Source organism: Macrobrachium rosenbergii, chromosome 27 (assembly GCF_040412425.1).
Source record: "Macrobrachium rosenbergii isolate ZJJX-2024 chromosome 27, ASM4041242v1, whole genome shotgun sequence".
In the NCBI taxonomy this organism is placed as follows: Eukaryota; Metazoa; Arthropoda; class Malacostraca; order Decapoda; family Palaemonidae; genus Macrobrachium; species Macrobrachium rosenbergii.
In genome coordinates this window covers 16,642,075-16,667,649 of record NC_089767.1, presented here as the reverse complement: position 1 = coordinate 16,667,649, position 25,575 = coordinate 16,642,075, and the positions used below count along the sequence as shown (strand labels likewise).

The following is a 25,575-nucleotide window of genomic DNA, read 5'->3' as shown; positions in this document are numbered from 1 at the left end:
TGTGATTAGTGTCACTGTAGAAGAACAGATTTCTGGTTTAAGACCAGAGCCAAATGAATGGTGTCATACTCTTTTAGTTCTTTCCAGAAAAGCACTTGAGGTTGACAAATGCTATCCTTCATGTAAAAACCGATTGCCACTTACTTTTACAGTCATCTTTTGCTTGAATGGGATGTACAGTACCTTAAATTTGTTATTCACACTGTATGGTATGGAATCTAATGCTTAAAGATAATGTATACCATGCAGTCTTATACTTTCTTATGTCTTGGAATAAGCTATCAATATAGTTGCTAGAAACTACAGTAGTTCGTATGTTTGTACTTTAACCAAAGGGTAAATTAAATATTTCCTCTGATGGCTTCTAGTAGATTGGAACTCACTCAGTTTTTGTCTTCACAAACTTAAATTTATTTTCACCCACCTTTTTTTTTTTCTTTTTAAGCTTAAATGATAAAGAGCATTTTGCATTGCTGTTCTTTTCTGTATTTGGGATTATATTTTTCCACAGGTTTCAGAACCTTCTCAAATTAACCAACCAAAGAACTGTATACAGAATTGAAGTTGTACTATATCTGGTCATTGTAACAATTTATGGTGGAGAAATATGATTTGTTAAGCCGTATACTTTTACCTTTAAGATTATCATTATCCATTTAGTAGATGTGTAGCGTTTCTCAGGGAATTTATTGTTACTTTCCATTAATAGAGTATTTAAAAAAAACATGATAATGTTTTAAGCGTACACGAGCTTAAATGTTTAAATGGAATCCAGAAATTATTTTTTTTTATAGTTGGCATTCTCTGTCTATGACTAGATAGCTAATATTTATTTATATTGGTATTAATTTCACATTGTAAAGGAATATTCCTTAATTAAACAGTCATACTCTGTCAGCTGAAAGATAAATGATTTATTCCAGCAGCTTTCCTGCAAATTGTTGATTCTGTTAAAAAAAAATGCCAGATATATGGCAGTTGGAAAATGTTCCTGAGAATAAAGCATGTCTTATGTTAAACTGTTATCAGGAAGCTGGCAGTTTATTGAATGCCAGAACAGGCACTGTAATGATGAAAGTTAGATAATTTTAAGCAAAACCAGTCAATATAGTGTTGTGATTTTTCTTTCTCCTCTCTTTCCAGGTGCCCTTATGTACCTCAATGAAGCTACTCTTCTCAACAATGTTAAATTACGATATAGCAGAGACAAAATTTACGTGAGTTGTCCTTCGTCGTTTAAGGGTATTGTCATTAATGTGTGAGATACTAATCGTTGTTATCAATATATTTAATCCCAGTTAATTTTGTGTTGTTTTTTGATGCTCATCAGCTGTGTTTATTCCCTTTCAGACATACGTGGCTAACATTCTCATAGCAGTTAACCCTTACTTTGAAATTCCTAAATTATACTCATTAGACACGATTAAGAACTATCAAGGCAGATCCCTGGGACAGATGCCTCCGCATGTCTTTGCAATAGGTGAGTGAGTGATATAGTTCCTCTACAGATTTTTACTGCTGCTTGTTTCATTGCCATTTGGTTTTTCTAATCATAAAAAAAGTTGTATGTAGATTTTTGGATAAAGTTCTGTGAGAATAAATACAGTATACAGTACTGTATATCTATTTCAGTAGCACTCCAAACTTTATACCTGTAGCCACTCAGGTGACTGCTTTGATGAATATAAACTTTGTATGTTACTGCTCTAAACTTATTAATAACATAGGCATCTGTCAATTTTTTCAAGTACAGTAGTTGACGCTGCAAATATTTTTTCCACAAGTGCACAATTTTACATTTGAAGTACGTATGTCTTAATGTATAAGTATCAAATAAGTATCAGGGTTGCATTGTTTTATGTATCAGAATACAGTACTGTACTGAATGATATTTATTACTTTCTCCAGCCGATAAAGCCTTCAGAGACATGAAAGTACTGAAGGAATCCCAAAGCATAATTGTGTCTGGAGAGTCAGGTGCTGGTAAAACTGAATCCACCAAGTACATTCTGCGATATTTATGTGAATCCTGGGGTTCCAAAGTTGGACATTTGGAGCAGAAGATTCTGGATGGTGAGTTATCTTCTTTTTTTGTAAGTAATTTTACATTTTTTATGCCTGTAAAGCATGTATTTTAAAATTTTTCTACCTGTACTACTATAGTGAAGTGATATGAAAAATGTTTTCATTCCATTTTAGGGCATGTTTAATAATTTTTCAAATATTTCTCTTGATAGCTAACCCAGTCCTGGAGGCCTTTGGTAATGCTAAGACAACGCGTAACAACAACAGTTCCAGGTTTGGCAAATTCATCGAAATCCACTTCAATGAACGGCACTCAGTAGTTGGAGGCTTCATTTCCCATTATTTGTTAGAGAAGTCTCGAATTGTGGTGCAGGGCCCACAGGAGCGTAACTATCATATATTTTATCAGCTTTGTGCTGGAGCCCCTGAGCAGCTGAAGCAGCAGTTGCAGCTTGGCAATCCTGATCAGTTCAATGTAAGTACTGCATGAGATTTTAGGTCTTTGGAAGTAGCCACTCATCACCCTTAAGTAAATTTGGAATTTAGGCAAAATTGTATTGATGTAGAATAAACCTTTTAAAGGGATTAGGTTATAGTAGTTGAAAAATTTTCTGTGCATGCCTTAAGTTTGTGTTACCAGGAAATGCAAGACATTGTTCAAATTTCTGTTCTGTTGAGTAATAGTTTTGTTTTTAAACAGGAATATAGATGAGTAGTGAGACAGTACATTCTTCTTCACTACAACTAAAAATTAACGTACCGTATGGGCATTCATGGCTGGTAAAGGTTTGCGCAGGATTGGATTTGCTTTTGTTGTTGTAAAGTATTGACTAATGAGCAACTGGAGCAAATCAAGAGTTATGTTTTGCCATATTTACTAATTGCCTAAAAGCCATGATGCTTTCATAGGTACTAACTGTAATGTTCAAATCTTTAACAGCAAGAACTACTGGTGCCTTGAAATATGTATTTTAATGCACATGTTGATTTATATTAGTGTTACGTTATGAGTTAAAATTCTTATAATTCTTTCTTTTCAGTACTTGAAAAAAGGTTGTACACAGTATTTCCTCAATAAGGACACAGAGTCATCACTGCCTGCAAGCAGTAAAAGTGCAGCACATCAGAAGAAAGGTTCTCTAAAAGATCCTATCCTTGATGATGTCAGAGACTTTAACAAGGTAGACAAAGCTCTTGGTAACTTAGGCCTTAGCGATGGGGAAAGGCTTGCTATCTATACAACAGTGGCAGCTGTTCTACACTTAGGAAATATCAAATTTGAGGAAAATCCAGATGATACCAAAGGTAAGAGATTGTAGTTTGTTAAAATAGAAAATACAGTGTAGGAAAGTATATGCTAAATTTTATGTAATTATACAGTACTGTCCATTAAAAAAATTACATTTTTTAATTGTATTGCTTATTGGATTGTGACAGTAGATTCTTTATATTTAAGTCCTTTAGCCCAAGAAAGGAAAACCAAATTATCCATGTGGGTCAGGGGCCAATATTTAAATTCAAAGCAGTGATGTATGGAATGTGCAAACACACTAGTATAAACTAATTAAAACCTGGTAGCAGATATGAAATTTAACTGTACTATAAATGTGTTATTTGACTGAGGAACTCAAATGAGCCCCATCCCAAAATTTCATTTATTCAATTTTGCATCTTTTTTCTGCAGTCTGAGAATGAGTATAATTTTACTCCCCTTTTATTTATATAATTTATCCCTTGTTTTATTGCCTTGAGTTTTGCCTAGGTAGAGCTGCTGTTACTGAGCAGTTTTAAGGCTATATTGTACAATAATTATTGCTCCTGTTATAATAAGTGGTTCTGATGCCAGTTTTAATTAATCCTTTGTGATTTTGTTATCAGAGGATATCATCATCTCCCAACTTTAATATTCCAGTGACATCATTCAAAGAAAATTTTTTGCTAACATGAGCATGTCATTTTGACAATTTATTTTTTATGCTATTTATTTTTTAACATAATACAGTACAAGAAAGTGTATGTGCTCAGCCTCAGAATAACTAGCGTTATATTACAAAAAATTAATTACAACAAGTAAGGAAAAACAAATTCCTGTGTTCATAAGTGGTCATTATGTGAATGGCTATCTTCAGAAAAATTTTTGGGCCCCCTAAATCAGCTTTTGACTGAATGGAATGTTTGATCCCTCTATAAAATATTTGTATGAAATTGTTTGGATAATCTTTTTCACTTGGTTAGGTATTGGTGATATAAAGTGTTTTTATATAACTTTAATTGACAAACTTTGATAATGCAAACACCAAATGTAACGTGTAATGATCCTACTGTATAGCACAACATATGAAACTTCACGAGATATTTTTTAATGGGTTCATATTTGTCAAATGTAAAAGGAAGTATTTTTGTAATCATATTTACAACCTAAATTACCCACTTATGTTTGAGTGTTTGCCACACAGATCAAGTTACTGTAATGATTAAAGGGAAAACTAGGGAGTACAGTATGTCTTCCAGATGAGACCATGATCATGAAAATTGGTAATGGCTGACATTGTTACCAAAAGTCTCAAATTCAAGTATAGTTTGGCATTTGGAGCTGCAGGCTCAGAAGTGAGCTAGCCCTGTGCATACATATCAGCTTCTGATTATAACTAACAGCCTTTTACCACTTTTGCTTCTTGATCGAAATAGCAGTGTGGTAAAAGCTTGAATGTCAGATCTTGGGCCTTAGGAATCATACTCTTAAATTCTGTAGTTTTCTTTAATAAATATTAGTACTGTAATATGGTTTATTTAATCTTAATTGTAATTCCTGCAGGAGGATGTATGGTGTCTCCAGGATGTGAGAACTCCTTGAAAATGGCAGCTAGTTTGATGGGCGTAGATCCTATGGAACTGAACCAGGCATTGCTATCTCGTGTTATGCAGACCAGCAAAGGCGGTTTAAAAGGGACAGTTATTATGTAAGTAGATTGGATGCTAGATTTTTGTATTTTGAATTTCACATCCATATACTTTTGGTAAATACAGTATCACATATGTGAAAAGAAAGTTTTTATATGAGATGCTTGAAAATTATTTTAAATTTTGTGAGTTGTACATGAGAGGGGCAGTGCAGGAAAGTATATTTTTAAACTATTAGAATAGTTAAAGGAACAGTGACTAAATACAGACTCATAGCAAAAATTAAGAAACCAAAAATAAATTGAACCCAAAATCAGTATTTTTAATCCTGCATTTGAAACATGGATTGAGGAACATTAGGTGTAGGTTAAGTTATTTATTAAAATAAGTTTACTAATTTTGTCTTTTTGGTTTTAAACAGGGTTCCCCTCAAAACTTATGAAGCTACGGGTGCTCGTGATGCTTTGGCAAAAGCTATGTATAGCAAACTTTTTGACTATATTGTTCATAGAATCAATCAGAGTATTCCGTTCTCATCTTCATCATATTATATTGGTATTCTGGATATTGCTGGGTTTGGTAAGTCATGCCTCTGTTCATGTGACTCTCTCAATATAACATAAGTTAGGGGAACTTATTATGCAAGTTATTTTGTATACTTTTCATGTTTTTGGGAGAGTTCGCTCTCGGGTAATGCATATAGCTGCCAGAATTGAAACTATGGATGATCTAATTTATATGCTTAGACTCATTATTTTTCTTGCTGTTTTTAAAGCTGTTTGAAGAGAAGTACAGTAAACCCCTCGTATTTGCGGGGGATGCTTACCACAACCCTCCCGCAAATAGCTAAAATCCACGAATACTTAAAACCCCTCTAAAAACACTTAGAAACTGCCTATTTTTATAGTTTAAACAAGAAAAACCCTCTAAAAATGTTTATACCTGAGTATTTTAATAGTTTTATCACAAAAAATGCATTTAGTCATGAAAATTATATGAAAATACAGTAATTAGTGAATATTTCTCAGTGAAAAATACCGCTAATGGGTGAATTTTCCGTGAATAATGGGTAGATACGTTCCACAGAGAAATCTGCGAATACATGAGTCTGCGAACTCGAATACGGGGATTTACTGTACTGTATTTTGTTGCTAATACTGTAGTCTCAGATATAAGCTTTGCAATTTTGTGAGTTGCTGCTCATTAAATGTACCTCTCTTTTTATCCAGAATATTTCCCTGTGAATAGCTTTGAACAATTCTGCATCAACTATTGTAATGAGAAGCTTCAGATGTTTTTCAACGAACGTATATTGAAAGAAGAGCAAGCTCTTTATGAGAAAGAAGGTCTAGGAGTTAGGAAGATCTCCTACGTTGACAACCAAGACTGTATTGGTGAGTACTGTAGTTCTTATATCAGTACACTGGATCAGTTTCTAGATGGAAAGTTTGTCCCAAAATAACAGTAGTTGTGTAATTGGTGTACTGTATGTAATATATTACTTAAGGATGTTTCCTAACTGATTCAGATCAAGATAAAAATATTTGATATTAATCGACAAGTAAATGGAATTTGATTTTATAGTATGTACAGTAGTATTTATTATACGTAGGACGTTTGAAGAAAGTTTACCCAGTAGGGTAGTAATAGCTACACTTATCTTCTTTTCCATCATGTTATACTCTGCATAGTTTTCTTGCAGCCTCCCTTGAACCCTAACTTTTCACCATGATCCCTAGTAAGGACTGCTGTTTTTTTAAAGCCTCGTCTAGTTGTTTCAGTCTTGAACGTTTCATTCTTGAAATGTTTTTCAGATAAATGCTGTCATTAATTCAGTTGTCAAAAGTTAATCTTTTAAACTCTTTTAACCACTTGTAATTAACTAAATAACTTATTCCAGATCTGATAGAGGCAAAAGGCTGTGGTATAATTAGTCTTCTAGATGAAGAAAGCAAGCTTCCTAAGCCATCTCACACTCATTTTACGGCAGCAGTCCACAACAATCACAACAATCACTTCCGCTTAGCACTACCTCGCAAGAGCAAACTACGGGACCACAGGGAAATCAGGGATGATGAAGGTTTCCTTGTTAGGCATTTCGCTGGTGCTGTGTGTTACCAGACGGTAAGTAATGACGATCTCTTGCTACGAGTTCATGTTGGTTTTTCATCTTTTTTGTGTCACAGGTAACTTTATGGTATGAACTGAACTGTCAGGAAATCTGATTTGATGGCTCCTCTTGAAAATATACTGTACTAGAGAGGAGTACATCCTGAACTTAGAGCAATTTGTGAATGTAGATAAATACTAATATGAATACATAAAATGAAAATAACATGAACATACTAAATAGTACTTTTATAGACTATTTTGTAGCTTTTAAAAAGTGTTTTTAAGGTCAGGGTTTAAAAATTGGTAGATGTTAAATCATATAGGAAAGTATTTAAAAGTTGCTTAAACATTTTTTGTTTTTCCTCCCTCAGGCTCAGTTTCTAGAGAAGAACAACGATGCTCTCCATGCATCCCTTGAAGCTTTGGTGCAGGAGGCACAAAACAAATTTATCCAGGGCCTCTTTGCATCTTCAGGGGAATCTCATTCAGCTAGGGGCAAACTCTCCTTCATATCAGTTGCTTCCAAATTCAAGTTACAATTACAAGAACTCATGGATAAGCTAGCAAGTACGGTAAGTTAGTCTTAAATTTATTTTATTTTTGTATACTTGTTAAACACAGCATTTCAGGTGCATGGATATGGCTAATTTTATACAAGGTTGTTGTCTTTCCTGTGTAACTGGAAGGTGTGGTGGTTATTAATTTAATATGTAAGGCTGTAAAGTTCAGTGCTGTTATTTTTACCTGTTTGTTTTGTATTATTATTAAAGTTCAATGCTGTTATTTTTACTGTTTGTTTTTATTATTATTATTATTATTATTATTATTATTATTATTATTATTAATGAAAATATCTGTCAGTACATGTTGACGAAAAAACGAACCTGCAGTGATATTAACTTACGAAGAAAGTTTTCTAAAACGTAAAAATCCAGAACAAGAAAATTGATAATAAAGCAAGTCAGCCAAAAAAATATATCTATGTACAGTATTTACATAAAAAGCAGTAGATACACAATTTAAAATAAGGTAAGGTAAAGGTTGTATTGCACTTTTAAAAGTAATATTACAGGTTTTAGAGACCTCTCTTATAACTTACAAATAACAACCAGATACGATGTTAGTTTACAGTAGAATTAATGAAAGACCATGGACACTAGGTTGTGTGAACTATGACATCTCAAAAGAGGGAATTACTTGAGCTTTGCTTGACAACAAACATACACTGATGGAAGTCCTTTATTGAAATAGAGTTTATGGAAGATGACCAAAATACTAAATCTAAATGCAGATGAGTTTGGAAATTGAAAATCCAAATGTGGAAAGTGGTAGTTTTAGATTTTTGTGAGAACAAAGTATTTTGATTGCATTTGCATTCTTTTTACAGGGTACAAACTTCATTAGGTGCATCAAGCCAAATGTGAAGATGGTAGACCATGAGTTTGAAGGTGGTGCTATTCTGTCACAACTACAGTGCTCAGGAATGACATCAGTTCTGGAGCTTATGCAGCAAGGTTATCCATCTCGTGCACCATTCCATGACCTGTATAATATGTATAAGAAATATCTTCCAGCAGAACTTGCACGCCTAGATCCACGTCTTTTCTGCAAAGTAAGTGGGGGAATACTTTTTATTTATAGTACTGTACTAGTATGCGGTGAATTATTGACACTATGTATATGTACTTTGTAATGATTCTGTTGGATGTGCATATTTCATCAGCAGTATGATCTTGAAAGTAAAGGGGACTAAATTTGTAGCCAGGTGGTAACTTATTTGTGTACAGTGAGAATTTTACTAGGGCTGTATATGTATAGTATTTTTATTAATGAAATTCAGTTGTAGTCATGTTTATGTACACTCTGCAAGAAAAGTGAAGATACAGTTTTTTTAATCTTCGGACATATGTTGCTAAATAATGAGGCATCTGGCAACTTTAGAAAGGGAAGAGCTTCAGTCTTATTGTGTTTGTTTTTTGCTTGACCTCCTATAACTTTCAATCATATTCTACGGTTCTGAAATCATTGATACTTAAATGCAGTAGTAAGCTTTACAGTATTCATTCAAGTTGTAATTTGCAGCGACAGTTCTGAGCAAAAGAAACATTTTTCCACATAATCTCTGAAGTAACCTTGCACATATGAATTTATGACACCACAATGAACGGAATGCTTGCATAATCGGAAACGCGATCTTCCATAATGAAATCAAGAGTTAAATTTGAGCAATGTCCAATGAAAAACTTGGGGAACAATAAAGGAACGAATGCAATGTTATGGGGAGAGAGAGAGAGAGAGAGAGAGAGAGAGAGAGAGAGAGAGAGAGATGCTGTTGTGTAAGCCTAGGCCTATATGTAGAGCTACTCATTTATTATTTCTTTTCTTTTACAGATTGAGCGAGACTATATTTGTATAGTATGATTTAGCAATGGAGAGAGAGAGAGAGAGTTGCTGTTGTGTAAGCCTAGGCCAACATGTAGAGCTACTCATTTCATTATTCTTTTCTTTTAGAGATTGAGCGATACTATATTTGTACAGTATGTTTTTAGCAATGGAGAGAGAGAGAGAGGAGAGAGAGAGAGAGAGAGAAGAAACATCCAGTTACTTGTGTTTTCAACGCCGAAGTTAACGCGGTACTCCGCACATCATAGAGAACGCTCTTGTGGATTTAAATAGATTGGGTCAACCAGCCCTAGCTATCACAAGATTTACTGCCATTAATTTCAGCTGACCTTTAACACCGTGAAATACAAATATGAATCTATAAAAATTAAAGAAATTATCATTACCTCTTATGATGATGCAATAATAAGCCTGTTCATAACGGAAAACGAGTAAATATTGCCGTTCTGATAAAAAGTACTACACCGAGATATCCATACACTATCTTTTAGATCTCTATGAACGAAGTCATCTGAGAAATTCTGATTACTTCGGACATGCATGGTGTTTTTAAGTATCTGAACGTTTTTGTTTTGCAGATTTAACATACATGATATAATTTGCATTGTATTTTCATATTCTAGAGTAAATTTACCGAGATTATGTGTTTTCTGTAAGAAAAAAATTAAAATTCAATGAACGAAATCTAAAGAAAACTGTATCTTCACTTTTCTTGCCGAGTGTACATAGAGGTTTTGAAGAAAATATCCAAGTGCATTGCTACATTACAATAACTACAAGGAAGGACAGTGAAAGTAACTGTTGATTCTGATGTTTAATTTTTCAATTAATATCTCCCTGTCCTGTCTTTATAAACTTCCTGTTCCACTTCACAAATATTTCCATATAATGACTTCTTTGGAAGTTAATGATTTTTACCCCTTTTCCAGTCACTTTTCAAGGCCCTTGGCTTAGATGACCGGGACTTCAAGTTTGGTATGACCAAAGTCTTCTTCCGACCGGGTAAATTTGCTGAATTTGATCAGTTGATGAAGAGTGATCCAGAAAATCTTAGGATGCTGGTGTCCAAAGTCAAGACGTGGTTGATGCAGAGCAGATGGAAGAAGGCCCAGTGGTGTGCTTTGTCTGTTGTTAAATGTAAGAAGAAACAATTATTGTTTTTGTTGAATTATGAAGTGCAGGTAGAGTGTTGTAATTAATTACCTTTTCTACTGTACCCCAGTCCTTTAATGATTTTCTTGGGCTCTGAGTTTAGAGACACACAAATATAGTCATCACCCTACTTAAAAACATTCAGAGATACAAACAGACAGGGTCACAGGTTAAAATTGTGTTTGGAGCCCTCCCCTTTGCCACCTTTAAGTTCAAATTTTGCTGTGCACACCTATTCTGCTAGTAAGAATTTTTGCAAAGAACAGAACATGAGGAAGAAGAACCTGTTCCTTTAACCCTGTCCCTGATTATCCTGAGTATTGTCATGATTAACTAAAATGTATTCTTACAATCAAAAGAATACTCAGTCATACTCATAAAATATTCCTACTTATTTCAGTCTTCCCGATTTAACTTGTTCTCTGATGAATTTCCATTTTCTATATTTCCTTTCCCCACAGAAAACATTACTATGTATTTTTGTCAGTAGATGGTGGTGTGCACTGTTTACTTTGTGAACTTTCAACGTCAGATGCTGGTCCTGTGAAATTCTCTCTAAGTTCATAACTTTCAAAGCATGAAAAAAATACTAAATTTTTGAATGTTGCATGAATCTAAATTTTATGTTCTTCTTTTTACCATTCTAGCACCCAAATTAATTTGTATAGTACTGCATGATTTAAATATGCAGTGAAAATAGTATAATCTATGGCTCCCAGTTAACTCGGGAATGTAAACATCAACAAAAATTTTGCACTCCATATTAAAAACCAACTTACGAACAATTCAAGATATGAATGGCTGCCAGAACATAACTCATTCGTAAGTAGGGTGGTGACTCTAGCTCTTTGTTCTAGGAAGATTTGTTAAAAAGTTCATGTTTAAGTAGAACATCTGTGTACACATAGAACTCTGAATGACAGTTTTATAAAAGAATGTTTGGATTAATCAAGCATCCACTTATCCAGAGCTACCAGAACTTGCCTTATTCTTAAGATTATTGGAAGTGCCCTTTTTGTGCTTTGTGATTAAATTTATAGTGTGTAATTTATTACCTTAATTATACAACTGAGTACCATATCCTAGTAAGGAATTTTAAACAATACTTTCTTGTTTTGCTTTGGCATAGGAGTTTCTTTCATCAAGGGTAGAGTTCACCTATACAGTATTAGTTGACTGTGGTAATAACTATGAATTTTAAGTACCGGTAGAAGTGTATTGTAAAGTGCTTTATATATTTAATGGTCATATTCTGTAGGGGTTTCAATGTAATCTCATTTTAAACTTCTGATTGTCATTTTTAAAATTAACCCTCTGAGGCAACTCACACCTTGCAAGTTATAACTTCAAATAAATTTTCTTCATTTAAAGAGCCCTTGTCATACTCATGTAATATTACAGTTTTGAGTCTTGGCTGATGCTTTTGTTTTGCAACAGACCTTTACTTACAGTAAGCTCATTCATGTGGTCACAGAATTGCCCCACTTCATTTCCATTTTATTTAATGGTACTTATCATAAGTTTTATTTATGGTTATTGATGTAAAAGTATAATGTATTATTATTATTATTATTAATTAACTAGACCATCGAATCATATTTTATCCTTTACAAGGCTTCCTTTTCAAAGCGCATTCCAAGCAATTCTGATTAATACAATCGCTTAATGTTTAACAGTGAAGAACAAGATTCTGTATCGTCGTGACCAGCTCATCATCATCCAGAAGAATGTAAGAATGTACAATGCAAAGAAAAGATATCGCCCTCGTTATATGGGAGTCCTTAAGATCAAGGGCTTGCAGGTAAGCATGCAAAAGCTGATTTGTGTGATCTGGCTAATTTATTTTGTGCAATTGCAATTGTGCGATCTGGTTTTTAATTTATTTTGTGAAATTGCAGTTATTACAACTTAAGAGAAATTGTCATAATCATGGAAGGAAAATGCTGAAGGCTTTCTTTGTTGTGATAGGTTCTTTCTACTGCATTCATAACAGTACTTAAATTGTGGTTAGTGTGCTGAGAAAGTATTTTTTTTTATTAATATATGAATTATTTCTGCTGTTTTACAGGGTCAGTTGACACAGATGTTGGGCATAGTGAATCAGCTGAAGAAGGAAAGAGAGTCTTCGTTAGCTTCTGTTAATAAAATTCAAGCTTCCATGGATGCAGTAATAAAGAAAATCAGGGTATGTTAAAAGATATTTAGTTTTGGATATGCCACATGATAATCAGTGTACATGTTTCTTTGATCATAAAGATGCATGTGATCTATTTAAGAGATACACTTTTGAATATGCTACGTAGTAAGTGTTAAGTGTATTTTCAGACACTTATCTTTAGATGTTATGAAACATTAACACACAACTGTTGCATAATGTTTATGAATAGAAGAAACCCCAAGGGCCTGACCTAGAATTAAGAACAAAACTAAGTGATTTGGTTAAATTATATGTATTTGATGATAATGTTCTGCTGCTTTCCCAGTTTCTCCTGTGGATGGTTTTGAAAATATAACTTTGATAACATGTAGAAGATTTAGTTTACTTTTGTATTCATCAGTATTCAAGTAAAATAAGTATGACTAGAAATGTGTTTTAGAATATGTTTTGAGATAAACCTAGAGTCTTTAGGATGACAGTAAAATGAAGACTAAATCAGTGTATCATCAAGAGTCTCCATGAAATGTTTTGAATTTTTCCTGAAAATAATGATAATTTTTATGATAAGTATTTGATACGTCAGAATGAGCCTTTTATTTTACTTTTACCTGGCAGACCACATCCATGACTAGACAGCAAATAGATCAAGAGTATAATACTTTGGTAAATTCGATGAATAGTGAGCTGGCTATCTTGCACAAGAAACTCACACAACAGAAGAATGCAGAGGAGCAGGAGAGGTTACGAAAAATTCAGGAAGAGATGGAGAGAGAACGGCAGAAGAAGGAAGAGGAAGAAAGGAGGAGGAGAGAGGATGAGGAGATCAGAAAGAAGTAAGTGAAACACTGTTAACTTTTTATGATAAGGAACCAAGCATAAATTGAAGAGGACAAAACAGATATTATATTTAATTATATAACTCTGTTTATTGCATATGGGAGTTAACTACAGTACTTGCATTGAATTTAGTGTAGCCCTTGATAGATCCATCATTTTAAACAAAACATGAATGAATTACTAAGAAAAATAAAGCTTAAATACTATTCAGAGGTATTACCGTGGTTTTTGAACTTCTCTGAATAGTAATTTTACGATTGTTGGATAATTTCATTCTATGGAATCCTTCCTCTACATAGTAACATTATTTTTGTTACTGTATTTTGATTATCAAGGTGATTGGCATGTAGCTTTTATGTAAAGTTTTGGAAGTATACAGGTATTTTAATTTGACAATGAAACGAAGTTTTTCACTTAAAAATACTTCTCTGTATTATAGTACTCTCATCTTGGTTTGAACTACAGCTTCAGGGCTGTTCGGACAGTATTTGCTTACTATTTCAATTTTTATTTAGGTAGCAAACTACTTAGTTTTATGTGATAAATATTTGAGCCCAGGCTAACCTGCTAACTGTATCACCCTCACAACTTGAAAGATTATATTGCCATGTGTAAATGTACGTGTTTGGACAAATGATGAGAACTTTGCTACTCTTAAGATGTGACTTAAGAAGAACGGTGGCAGTTCTGGCATGTACCCGAGATCCACAGGCTCTCAGCAGCTAAGTGTCTCACTTTTTTATGCTTACCAAGCTGCATACAGCTTGGCAATGCATCCCCAGAATTTGGCTGGTTTCCACATTTTCCAGGACTATTTAAGCATGTTTCATCATTCTGCTATCAGCTTAAATTAATAGTTTTTTCACCCCCTGTTCTGTTTGTTTTTCTAGTTCAATGAGAACTTAGTGTAAACTCCACTGCTCACAGTGCAAATTTATAAAGTAGAGGGTTTTCTTCACCATTTTTTAGATTTAATAGCAAAACTTACCCGTTTCTTTGTCCTTTAGAGAAGTCAGTGCCTTTCAGCCTTAACTAATGTCAGATTACATTGCCTTCAAGTGTTTTTAGGTGACGGACATATGGTAACTTGGTACTGTTTGATTATTTAGCTAAAGGTCTTTTAGCTAGCATTTTTGTTGCTAAATTAGTAGCCAACTAGTCTTCTGCTGACATGCTCTTGTATGTATTTATTAGGTTTAAATGCTTTATGTTAGGTGTTTTGCAGAGTAAGTCTTGTCTTTATTTTATGCTCCTTTTCATATTATTTAATTTGCATTAATTTTTTTTTATTTTGCAATTGTCACAGCCAGTGAGCTTCTTACAGTGTACTTTCAACTAGCCATTGCTCTTGGAGAGCATGGGAAGTTGCCCAGTAGACTCCCACTCACTGCATGTTTCCTCCCTTATCCAGTGAGATTTCTTCTGCTCGCAACACTAGGAAACAGTTGGAAATCCCAAAGAGAAGCAAGAGAAGACACTCTGCCTTTCCAAGAATTAGAGAGGCTCTTGGTACCCTACATAGGCAACCTTTTACATTCTGTGTACCTTGGACTTGGGATGGTAGACATCCCAGCTAAGAAAACTTGAATTTGACAGCAATGCATAGGAGATACATTTTTTGAAGTTACTAACAATGTCGATGTAACAGAGACATCTTTGGCCCAGCAGGATGGACCCTCTTTTTTTCTGAAACATTGAACTGGAGTGTTGGATCTTTTATTTAGAGAGGAAGCAAAGCTAAAGACAGTCTAGGCAGTAGAACTAAGGTTGGAACCAGGAGTTGAAGCCTTCATCATTTGTATTTGAATTTTCCTTGCCCATTTCTAGGGTTTACATCCTAGCAGTGACATCAGGGACAAGTAAGTAGGAAGGGCTCTTGTAGATGATACAACAAATTTATTTTGTCCGTCCAACTTTTGCTGCGTATGGATGTTCTACACATGTATAATAACCTTTTTGGTATTGGAGCCTTCACCAGACATGTCTTTGCAGCATTTTCTGATACATCACCAACTTTCACAGCTGTCAATGTGGACACCAGTGGTGCCTTTTTACATGAATTCCAGGCACTGGCAAATTAGGAGTGGGTTCTAGCAGCAACCAGCATGCTGTTAGTGGGTGGAGTGGAGATATTGGAGGACATATCCAAGGCCAAGAAGTTGGGGGTATTTCTAGATTTGGACTCGGCCTTTTTGGTTGATCCTGTATATGCTGTGAAACGTCATTTTGAAGAAAAGATATCCAGTATTAGGGAACTTTACAGACCTGGTTGCATCCTTAGACTTGAAAGATTACTTCCTTGCAGATATTTTGGACCCTCACTTATTCCATGAGGAATCTGGACCCCTCACTTATTCCTTGAGGAGAATTGTGAAGAAGTTTTTAGGGAAGCCAGACTGCCTCAGCAAGTAACACAATGAGGAATTTGAGATGCTTGATGCTACAAGCAAGTTCCAATTCCAGACACCAAGCGGGATAAGGGCAGAATGTCATAGGCCAAACTGATTCCCTTAAGCAGTGAGCAGACTATAAAGAACCCCAGGTCCTCCAGGTAGTTAAACAGTACCCTTCCAACCCTTCAATCTTTGACTGTGAGATTACAGGTAGAGGAGGCCACAACAGCCTCAGGTCACCAGGGAAGTACCAAAGAAGTATATAAAGATGGTTCTTAATGATAGACTCTCCTGCCACCAATGGAGACTCATCTTTAATTCTGCAGATCTTGGCAAGAAGTAGCAACCAAGACCTGGTTAATAGAATTCATCAAGGTGAGATATTAACTTCCATTTCTTGAAACAAGAACCCTACTGACAGCCTGACCACTTAACTTTGATTTGTGCAGTCAGAGATCAGAAAAGCATCCAGCTCTAGAAAGTGAGGTGAGATCAGTGTTTTCCAGCAGGTAATTGAGGAAGTTTTGGATGACATGAGGTTTTACACCTGCCATTTTGTGGTTCCCTAGGTTACAGGGGTGACATCTTATCATGGACCTCTGCCAACAGTAAGACTTGCTTTATCTGAGTAGAGAAGGCATTCGAGTTCAGGTTACTCAACTATGGACTAGATACCGCTCCTTCAACCAAGATTCTTGTCTAGTTGCTTTCTATCAGTTTGAAATCAAGCTTACCTCTGTCAAGTTGTGGCAAGTCTTCATATGTCATCTCTCATTTAGAAAAATTGGTCCTATCAGTCAATTCAGGATTTTCCTATACAGCTGCAGCTTCTCAGGTCTTAAGAGTGTTCCACTCAAGTGAACGACCATACTAGCACCATTCCGTGGTGACAAGGTGTTCAAAACCTCAGGATAGAAGGCTCTCTGGTACATCCATCTCTGGAAGTTCGGTTTACATATGCTTCACGACAGTGATGAAGAGTTTATCTTTTGGACTTTTATATGTGCATGGACGTGGTCCTCACATGATAGTGAATGGCATCAACTTCTGGAGTTGATGGCATTTTGTTTTGTGTCTACAAGCTTTCACATGTGATTTATGATGTACAAAACATAGGTAATAATGTCAGACATGACTGCATAGGTCATATTGGAGAAATTAGGAGGCACAAGATCAGGAACACTTTTACCTGACAGTTTTGATTTTTGTTTGAGTAGAGGCCAGTTAAGTAGAAGTCATTCTGTTTTTTCGGAGTAGTCACTCAATCCAGATATCTGCAAGGCCCTTTAGCAACTTTGGTGTACTCCTTTGGTACATCTTTGCAATAACCCATAACTGCAAGATTTCAGTTTATTGATGTTCCCTCGAAGCCCAGCAGCTTGGAAAATAAATGCTGTTATTCATACATAGGATAATTTACAACTGTAAGCTATTCCTCTGTTTGGCCTCATTAGTGAAATTTTATACAAAAATTGGGCCTTCATCTGTTGAATTTAGTAGTACTGCTGTGGCTGCACCAAGATTAGTTTGCTGATCTTGTCTGTTGGACATCCCCAGGAGCCTGCCCAAGTGCAAGAAACTCATGTATCAGCTGCACATAAGTCAGTTCCTAAGGAACATAAAATTTTTAAATCCTTGTACCTCAGAGATAAGGAATTTTCTTTGGAGGCAGTTGAGGCTATCTCCAAGCCCTCAAAATTGTCAAATTTCAGCCTTTGTCAGGATAAATGGAGCCATTCTGTAATGATGTAGTCAGAGAGTATTGAGCCATTCAGCATGACTATTCCCATCATAGCTGACATTCTCTTTTATTTAAGACATAAATGCATTCTGTCACTTTTAGAATCAATGGTTATGTGTGCTCTTTCCCAGTATTTGATTTTCATGGACTCAGCTTGGGTCCTTCTCCGAATTGAAGAGATTGTGTTAACAGAAAGTGGTCTCAGTGTACTACTAATCCTCAGACCTCTCACTAATCTTGCAGTCTTACCATGCCTCCATGGAAACCAGAGCAGGAGTCTTATCATGTGTCTCACAGAGAAGACACTCTTATGGCTGTTGTATTTAAGATAGGTCAGCAAACTTTGTGTTCTGCAGTAAGGTTACACACACTTTACCTAATGCATTTTTTAGCCTTTGCCAGATGTAAAGCAAATGTCTTGTGTTCAATCATAGCAAGCCATCAATGTCTGTAATAAACTCAAGGGTCCAGGAAAAGCATATCCACATTTACTTTCCATGGGTCATTTGAAGAAGCAAGTGACTTGATATCCAGTCAACTCAGGTTGGTTTCTTGAAGGGCTATCTTGATGTAACAAAAGGCAAAGCAATGCAAGCAAGCTGTGTGATTACAAAGTCAAAGGTCTCTCATCTTCACAACTTTATAAGGAGTAATCTTGACTTTAACTTTGTTTCAGTAGCAAGCATGTGGAGGTATTGGACTTCTTGCCAAATTGTATGTTTGGGATCACAGGTGGTTAGACACTTTCTCATTAAGACCAATACTGTAGTTGGCTGCTGGATAGGCAGTACAGACTTTAGGAATAGGTCAGTACTCTCTGAACAAATTAACTTAATCCTAGCTTGCATTTCATTTTCTCTGAGTTATTCTACAATATCTGAAGGGTTTCTCCTGTAATTTTCACCTAGTTTTTTCTCTCTTTTTACGTGTTTTTCTAATGTAATAAATATAATTTCTCTTGCTCTTTCTCTCTGTTCTTTATTGGAGCTTTGGGCACAGGCTTTAGGAATAGGTCAGCACTGTACTCTCTAAACAAATTAACTTCACCTTAGCTCTCATTTCAGTTTCATTTTCTCTTGGCTGTTCTACAATATCTGAAGGTTTCTCCTACAATTTTTACCCAGTTTTTTCCTTCATTATGCATGCATTCCTAATGTGATAAATATAATTTCTCTTGCATTTTCTCTCTGCCTCTTCTTTGTTGAAGCTTTGAGTTCATTTGCTTATCTCAATCGCAATACTGTACTAGTACTTACTGGATCCCAGTCTCAATCAACTGTTTTGATGCAAGTTTGGCTTCCTTCCCATATAAACCCAATACTTGTAATATACATCCCACCTCCATGCCTTGTTGAAAACTTGCGTCTAATTGGCCAACCACATACAAAGTAAGTCCCTCAGCTCTTGAGGAACTGCAGATCCATGGAGACATGCAGAGAAGTACCACCATTCTCCTTTTGTCAGTTAAACAAAAGAACACTATTAGGGAATTTGAAAACCCCTAATGTGGGTTTTAATTATAAGTAGTTTGTTTATATAAGAACATTAATAGTTTAATAACTTGTATTTTAGGAAATCAGAAATGGAACTGCGCAGGAAACAAGAGGAGGAAATTCGCCGTAAACAAGAGGAAGAGGATCGTAAAGCAGCCGAAATGTTGCAGGTACAAAACTAGATTGCTCTGTTTTGGTTTATAGTATTACTGTGTATTGATTTTATAAAATGTCTGTTAATCCCTTCAAAGGATATGAGTAAATTTAGAATTGTAAGTATTTTACTATATTTGTGTTAATTTATCATCATGAACTCATTACACCAGCTTTTTTCCTATATAGGGTAAGGCAAAACTTTTGTTTGTCCTTTGTTTTTTGCTTGAACTCTTGTCAAGTCAAGATCTTCATGTATACAGTACTCTTTTTTAATGATATCCTTAGTCTTCAGCCTGCCACTCCCATATCTACTGTCTTTCTGACAAACTTTTCTTCATTCCTCCTTATCACATGTCCAAACTACCCCAGTCTTTGAGATCTGACCTTTTTTCCAGCCTCTTGATACCACACCTCTCTACCAATTCCTCATTACTGAGGATTTATCTTCAGTGTACATACCATACTCTAGGGATAAATACTAAAGTACTATGGTCATAACTTCTCAGATCACCTCCATTTCCCTTGTTAGTCCCAAGTTTTGCTGCATTGAGTAGTGCATGCCTTATGTAACCTTTGTAAGTCTTTGCCCTCCCTAGTTATTGGGCAATTTTTTATTTACCAGAAGTCTAGCTATCTCTCTCCATTTCATCCACGCTGCCATTACTCTGTCTTATTGCTCTAACAACTCCTGCTTCACAATGTAGTGCTTCCCAAAAGTGACAAATGCTCTACTCTACCTCTTTCAAGACCTGCCCTTCTATTACACCTTTCCCTCAACAACCACATGGCCACTTTCCTGATGATACTTCATGTGATCCCTTCTTGTCACAAGGTTTGTTGTGCTGTTAGTTTTAGGTCATCTGTATAAAGCAGCACCCTTGATCCTTTTCTGCATTCCTTTATACTGTAGTTTCACCAAAAAGTCTAGCGCTGATCTTTAATGGACAGCAACATTTATATATTTCAAATTTACAGTCGACCCCCGCCTATTCACGGTTCTGGGTTCGCGGATTCACCTAATCACGGATTTATCTATGGAACATATATACACAGTATTCGCGGAAAATTCGCCTATTCGCAGTATTTTTCACAGAGTAATATTCACAAAATACTGTATTATCATATTTTTTAGTCTAAATGCACTTTTTGTGATAAAACTTAAAATATTCAGGTACAGGCAATCCTCGGTTATCGGCGGGGGTTCCGTTCTGGGGGTGTGATGATAACCGAAAATCGCCGCTAACCGAAAATCAGCGATTTTCGGCCTCATCGCCGCTGAAAAGTGCTGATTTTCGGTTATCGGCACCTCTGTTAGTTATGTATTGGCGCCAATACCGAACTATCGGCGCCGATAAGTGGAAATCGGCGATTTTTGGAGCCGAAAATTCCCAATTTAACACATACAACTTACCTGTTAGTTACATATAGCTTTAGTCTTGGCGTCACGGCAAAATTTCAAAGCAGCGGCAGCGCCAGTCCGAATATCGGGTGATCGCCCTTACCTGCCCTCTGTCGGGTACTAGGAACTATTCCAACATGCTTCAGAATAATTTTGCCGTCACGCCCGCGACATTGTTGTCGGTACTGTTTAAATTTCATTGTATCTGCCTACATCGAGCTGTTTTCACTTGGTGAAGTACTCTCTTGTTGGTTTGCGGCTTTGCCAGTTATTTGTCATCTATTTAGTCAGGTTTTCTGATAATTATGTCAGATTCTGGGTCTTATACCTTTAGGGTATGCAGCAAAGGCTGTAAGACGAGGTTGGTCAAGGCTAGTCTTGATCCTCATTCAATTTGTGTGGCTTGTAGAGGTCAGGAATGTTCATATGAGAGGAAGTGTGATGAATGTGTCAGTATGACTGAAAAGATTGGAAGGCTCTATCTAAGTATGTAAAGAAGCTTGAGAAAGATAGAGCCAGGAAAGCTTTAGCTAGAAGTTCTTCTTCTCTCTCTCAGAAACCGGAATCTCCCTTAGCTATGCAGGAAACTTCTATTAATATCCCCGTGGCTACTAATATTCCTATTCCTGACTCTGATATCCCTGAACCCGTTACGTGTCTGAGTATCAAGTCCAGATGGACGCCAGATTTAACCTTATTGTGGGCGCCATGGAGGATATTGGCGTTAACGTGAAATCCCTTCATGAGCGTATGGATTCTTTCCAAAATATTGTGAATAATTTAAGTGCAGTGCAAAGTGTTAGTGTGGTGGAGGAGGTGGTTGCAAAGCCTACTCGTTCTCCTAGACCTAAGCCTCTGTCAAGCTCCCCTGCTCCTGGGAGAAGACATGCTGAAAGTCCAAGGGAGGCGAGTGGGGTCTGCTCACGAGCAGCCGCCCCCCTCGAACAGTCCTGTTGTTTCCCAGGCTGTTTCAGGCGCCGTTGGAAAGGCGACTCAAGGAAGTGTCTTTCTTCAAGCTCCAGTGATTCGCCTCGACAGAGGCTGGAGATTTCCCGACGAGTCTAGACCATTGAAGAGGTCCAGGAATCTTTCGCCTTCAGCGGTTCAGAAGAAGAAGCCATTTCGCTTATCACAGCCTTCCTGTAGTTTTGGGAGAGTCCGGAGAGATTTTCGTCGTCAGAAGAATCTTCTCCCAGGCGCAAGGCTCATGTGCGCAAGAGGTATAAGACTTCCCATTCGGTATTGCCCAGCGTTCCCGGTGTTTCTCCTTTGGTTTCCACGTAAGCCTATTGTGGCTTCTGCGCCTCTTCCTCATCACGATCCTGGCTCTACTGATCATCGTTCCCCAGTTGGATCCTCGTCTACTCATGACTTTCTTGAGCGATGCACAAGAAAATTGGAAGCATTCTTGGCGGGCTCGGAAGGCCTGGTTCTTCTCCAGCAAAGCCTTCTGAAGTGTATTTGATGCCTCCTCCTTCGTCTCGAGCTCTCGGAGCGCCCAGAAAAAAGCTCCTCCTCGATCTGTGTCTCTTGATCCTCCTTTGGTTCAGGCTCAGGATCAGGCTCGTACGCCTAGTCAGGCTCAGGCGCTCCTCTCAGGCTCAAAGCGCCTCAGGTAGCGCCAGGTGAGGCGCCATCCCAGGCTCCTTTGTGGCGCCAGTTCAGGCTCCTCTTGTGGCGCAGGCTCCTCTTGTGGCGCCAGTTCAGGCTCCTCTTGTGGCGCCTACTCAGGCTCAGGCTCCTCCTCAAGCTCTTATTCAGGCTCCTACTCCTCCTTCACAGGATGTGTGTGTGCAAGCGGAAGGTTTTTCTCCTATTTCGTCTGAGGAAGAAGTTGTGGAAGAGTTTCCTGTAGAGCGAACCAGACTCCTCTGCTTTCGGATTACAAGAAGCTTCTTCGGCTTCTTTATTGATAATTTTCCTGAGGATTTTGCACCTGCGGCTTCCGGCTTCCCTCTCTCTCAGACGCAAGAGACTCAAGCCTCCTACCTCTTCCTTTATGAAGTTAGTGCTTTCTATTTCAGCTAAGAAGGCATTAAAGAAAATGAACTCCTGGTTGGAAGACAAAAAGCGTGATCAGGGGAAAACCACTTTCTGCTTCCCTCCTTCCAAGCTTTCTACTAAGGCGAAGGCTTGCTACGACACTGGGGAAGTTTCTCTCTGGGAGCTTCTGCCTCCTCTCAGGAGACTTCTCCAGTCTCGTTGATTCTACCCGTCGTTCTGCGATGAACTCGGCTCGGATTTTCTTCTCTCCTTCAGAGTTGGACCACCTTTTGAAGAACGTTTTCCGAGTTTTGGAAGTCATCAGTTTTATGGACTGGACTATTGGCGCTTTGGGTAGGAAGGTAAAGTCTTTTGGTCTTTCAAGCGCATTTCGATGATTTCTCTTCTGTTATGTCCTGCTTAGATAAAGGGATTCGTGGACGGTGCGTCTGAGTTAGCCTCCATCTTCACGTTAGGAGTTCTTAAGAAGCGACAACTTTGGTGCTCTTTTTGTCGCTCGTGGAGTTTCTAGGACTCAAAGATCGGCTCTTCTTTTCACACCTCTGGATAAGAAGTACCTTTTCCCTCAAGAACTTGTGGCAAGTGTCGAAATCCCTTACTCAGAAGTCCACACAGGACCTTTTGCGCAATCCTCTCGTAAACCAAAAGCTCCTCAACCTTCTCTGCCAGCGCAAACTCGTCCTCTAGTTAATCAAAATAGGCCCTTTCGTGGCAGGCCCCTCACCCCGTACAGGATCTAGTTTCCGGGGCAAAGCAAGATTTGTCTCCAGGGCTATCAAACCCTCAATTAAAAGTGATCTGCATGTCCTCCATGCACTAGTAGGAGCCAGACTTCAGCAGTTCTGGCAAACTTGGGAGAGATCGGAGCGGACCAGTGGACCACGTCCGTGCTAAAGGAAGGATATTCTATCCCCTTCCTCAAGAGGCCCCTCTTGCAACAGAACCTTTAGCTTTGACAGCATATTCCAGCAACTTAGAGAAATGCTCGGTTCTGAGTGCGGAAGTAGACTCCATGCTTTTAAAAGGAGCGATAGAGATCGTGGAAGAAGTCAACTCTCCAGGCTTTACAACCGCCTTTTTCTTGTTCCAAAGGCCTCAGGCGGCTGGAGACCAGTCCTGGACGTGAGTTCTCTCAACCTTTTCGTGGAGAAAACCAGTTTCGATGGAAACGGCGCGCAATCCGTCCTCAATTCTCTTCGTCCGGGGATTGGATGGTCTCAATAGATCTGCAGGACGCTTACTTTCACATTCCGATCCATCCCGCGTCCAGGAAGTTTCTTCGCCGTTTTCCAGGAGAAGACTTATCAGTTCAGGACTCTGTGCTTCGGTCTGTCCACAGCCCCTCAAGTATTCACAAGAGTTATGTCCACTGTTGCCAAAGCTCTTCATCTCAGAGGAATAAAGATCTCTCTCTATCTAGACGATTGGCTCCTTCGTTCCCAGTCTCAGTCTCAGTGCTTGGAGGATTTGAAAGTAACTCTCGACTTGACACAGAAGCTAGGACTTCTAATCAATTGGAAGAAGTCTCACCTATCTCCCTCACAATCCAGGATCTATTTAGGAGTGAGACTGGAAACAGTTCCTTTTCTGGCTTTTCCGTCAGATCAAAGAATCTCGGACTGTCTCTTAAAGTCCAGAACTTTCTGGATATGGATACCTGTTCATAAAGGCTTGGATGAGCCTCCTGGGAACTCTGGCATCAATAGAAAAGTTTGTCTCCCTGGGGAGACTTCACATGAGGCCCTTCAATTCTACCTCAGGGAGCAATGGAACAGGAAAACACTTCCAGACTCCTTCTCCTTTCCAATCTCGGACCGTATCAAGGATCTAAGGTGGTGGTTAGATCAAGAAAATTAGAGAAAGGTCTCTCTCTTTTTCCGTCGAACCCGAACCACGAACTGTTTGCAGACTCGTCAGAAGTAGGATGGGGAGCGACGTTGGGGGTAAAAGAAATTTCAGGTTTGTGGAATGCGACAGAAAAAGAATGGCACATCAACAAGAAGGAGTTGAAAGCAATCCACCTGAGTCTCGTACACTTCCTACCTTTCGTACAGGGACAAACAGTTCTGGTTCATTCAGACAGCACCACAGCGTTGTCTTATATAAAAGAAACAGGGGGCACTCATTCTTACTCCCTCAGCGAGGGTAGCAAGAGACCTCCTTTTGTGGGCAGAAAAGCACAAGATTCTGCTCCTAACGAGATTCATTCAGGAGCCCTCAACGTGAGAGCGGACTCCTTGAGCAGGAAGCACCAGGTTCTGTCCACAGAGTGGATTTTGCATGAAGAAGTGTGCAAGTCGCTGTGGAGACTTTGGGGTCAACCTCTGGTAGACCTGTTCGCGACGAACAAGTCGAACAGGCTCCCAATCTTCTGCTCTCCTGTCCCGGACCAAGCAGCCTTCCAGACGGACGCAATGCTACTGAATTGGTGGGTCTGGACCTTTACGCCTTCCCGCCGTTCAAGATGTTAGGTGCGGTGTTGAGGAAATTTCAGCACCACTCCAACACCAGGATGGCGTTGATAGCCCCTTCTGGCCTTCCAGGGATTGGTTCCCAGTTCTCATGGATCTCTTGATCGACTTCGAGCCTTCCAAACAGAGTAGATTTACTCAGACAGCCCCACTTCAGGAGATTTCACGAAAACCTGTCAAGTCTGCGGCTAACTGCGTTCAGACTATCGAACGTCTACTCAGAAGCAAAGGATTTTTGAAGAAAGCGGCTCAATCCATCGCTAGAGCCAGAAGACCATCTTCGATCAAGGTCTATGAGTCCAAGTGGAATATGTTTCGTTCATGGTGCAA

At 37.9% G+C, this 25,575-nt stretch overlaps 1 protein-coding gene across 21 annotated transcripts in view; it reads left to right on the top strand.

Moving 5' to 3' along the window:
* Positions 1–25,575, top strand: part of jar (Myosin heavy chain 95F jaguar) — a 194,118-nt gene that overhangs the window by 126,270 nt on the left and 42,273 nt on the right. For all 21 annotated transcript variants that reach the window (XM_067129027.1, XM_067129024.1, XM_067129018.1 and 18 more), the window contains 16 exons: positions 1,144–1,217; positions 1,351–1,480; positions 1,909–2,073; positions 2,238–2,500; positions 3,066–3,330; positions 4,841–4,985; positions 5,348–5,505; positions 6,156–6,320; positions 6,827–7,050; positions 7,410–7,610; positions 8,426–8,650; positions 10,371–10,578; positions 12,270–12,394; positions 12,662–12,778; positions 13,367–13,584; positions 19,295–19,385. In XM_067129027.1, coding sequence (XP_066985128.1) covers positions 1,144–1,217; positions 1,351–1,480; positions 1,909–2,073; positions 2,238–2,500; positions 3,066–3,330; positions 4,841–4,985; positions 5,348–5,505; positions 6,156–6,320; positions 6,827–7,050; positions 7,410–7,610; positions 8,426–8,650; positions 10,371–10,578; positions 12,270–12,394; positions 12,662–12,778; positions 13,367–13,584; positions 19,295–19,385 — 2,774 coding nt within the window. The remainder of the gene's footprint in view (positions 1–1,143; positions 1,218–1,350; positions 1,481–1,908; positions 2,074–2,237; positions 2,501–3,065; positions 3,331–4,840; positions 4,986–5,347; positions 5,506–6,155; positions 6,321–6,826; positions 7,051–7,409; positions 7,611–8,425; positions 8,651–10,370; positions 10,579–12,269; positions 12,395–12,661; positions 12,779–13,366; positions 13,585–19,294; positions 19,386–25,575) is intronic.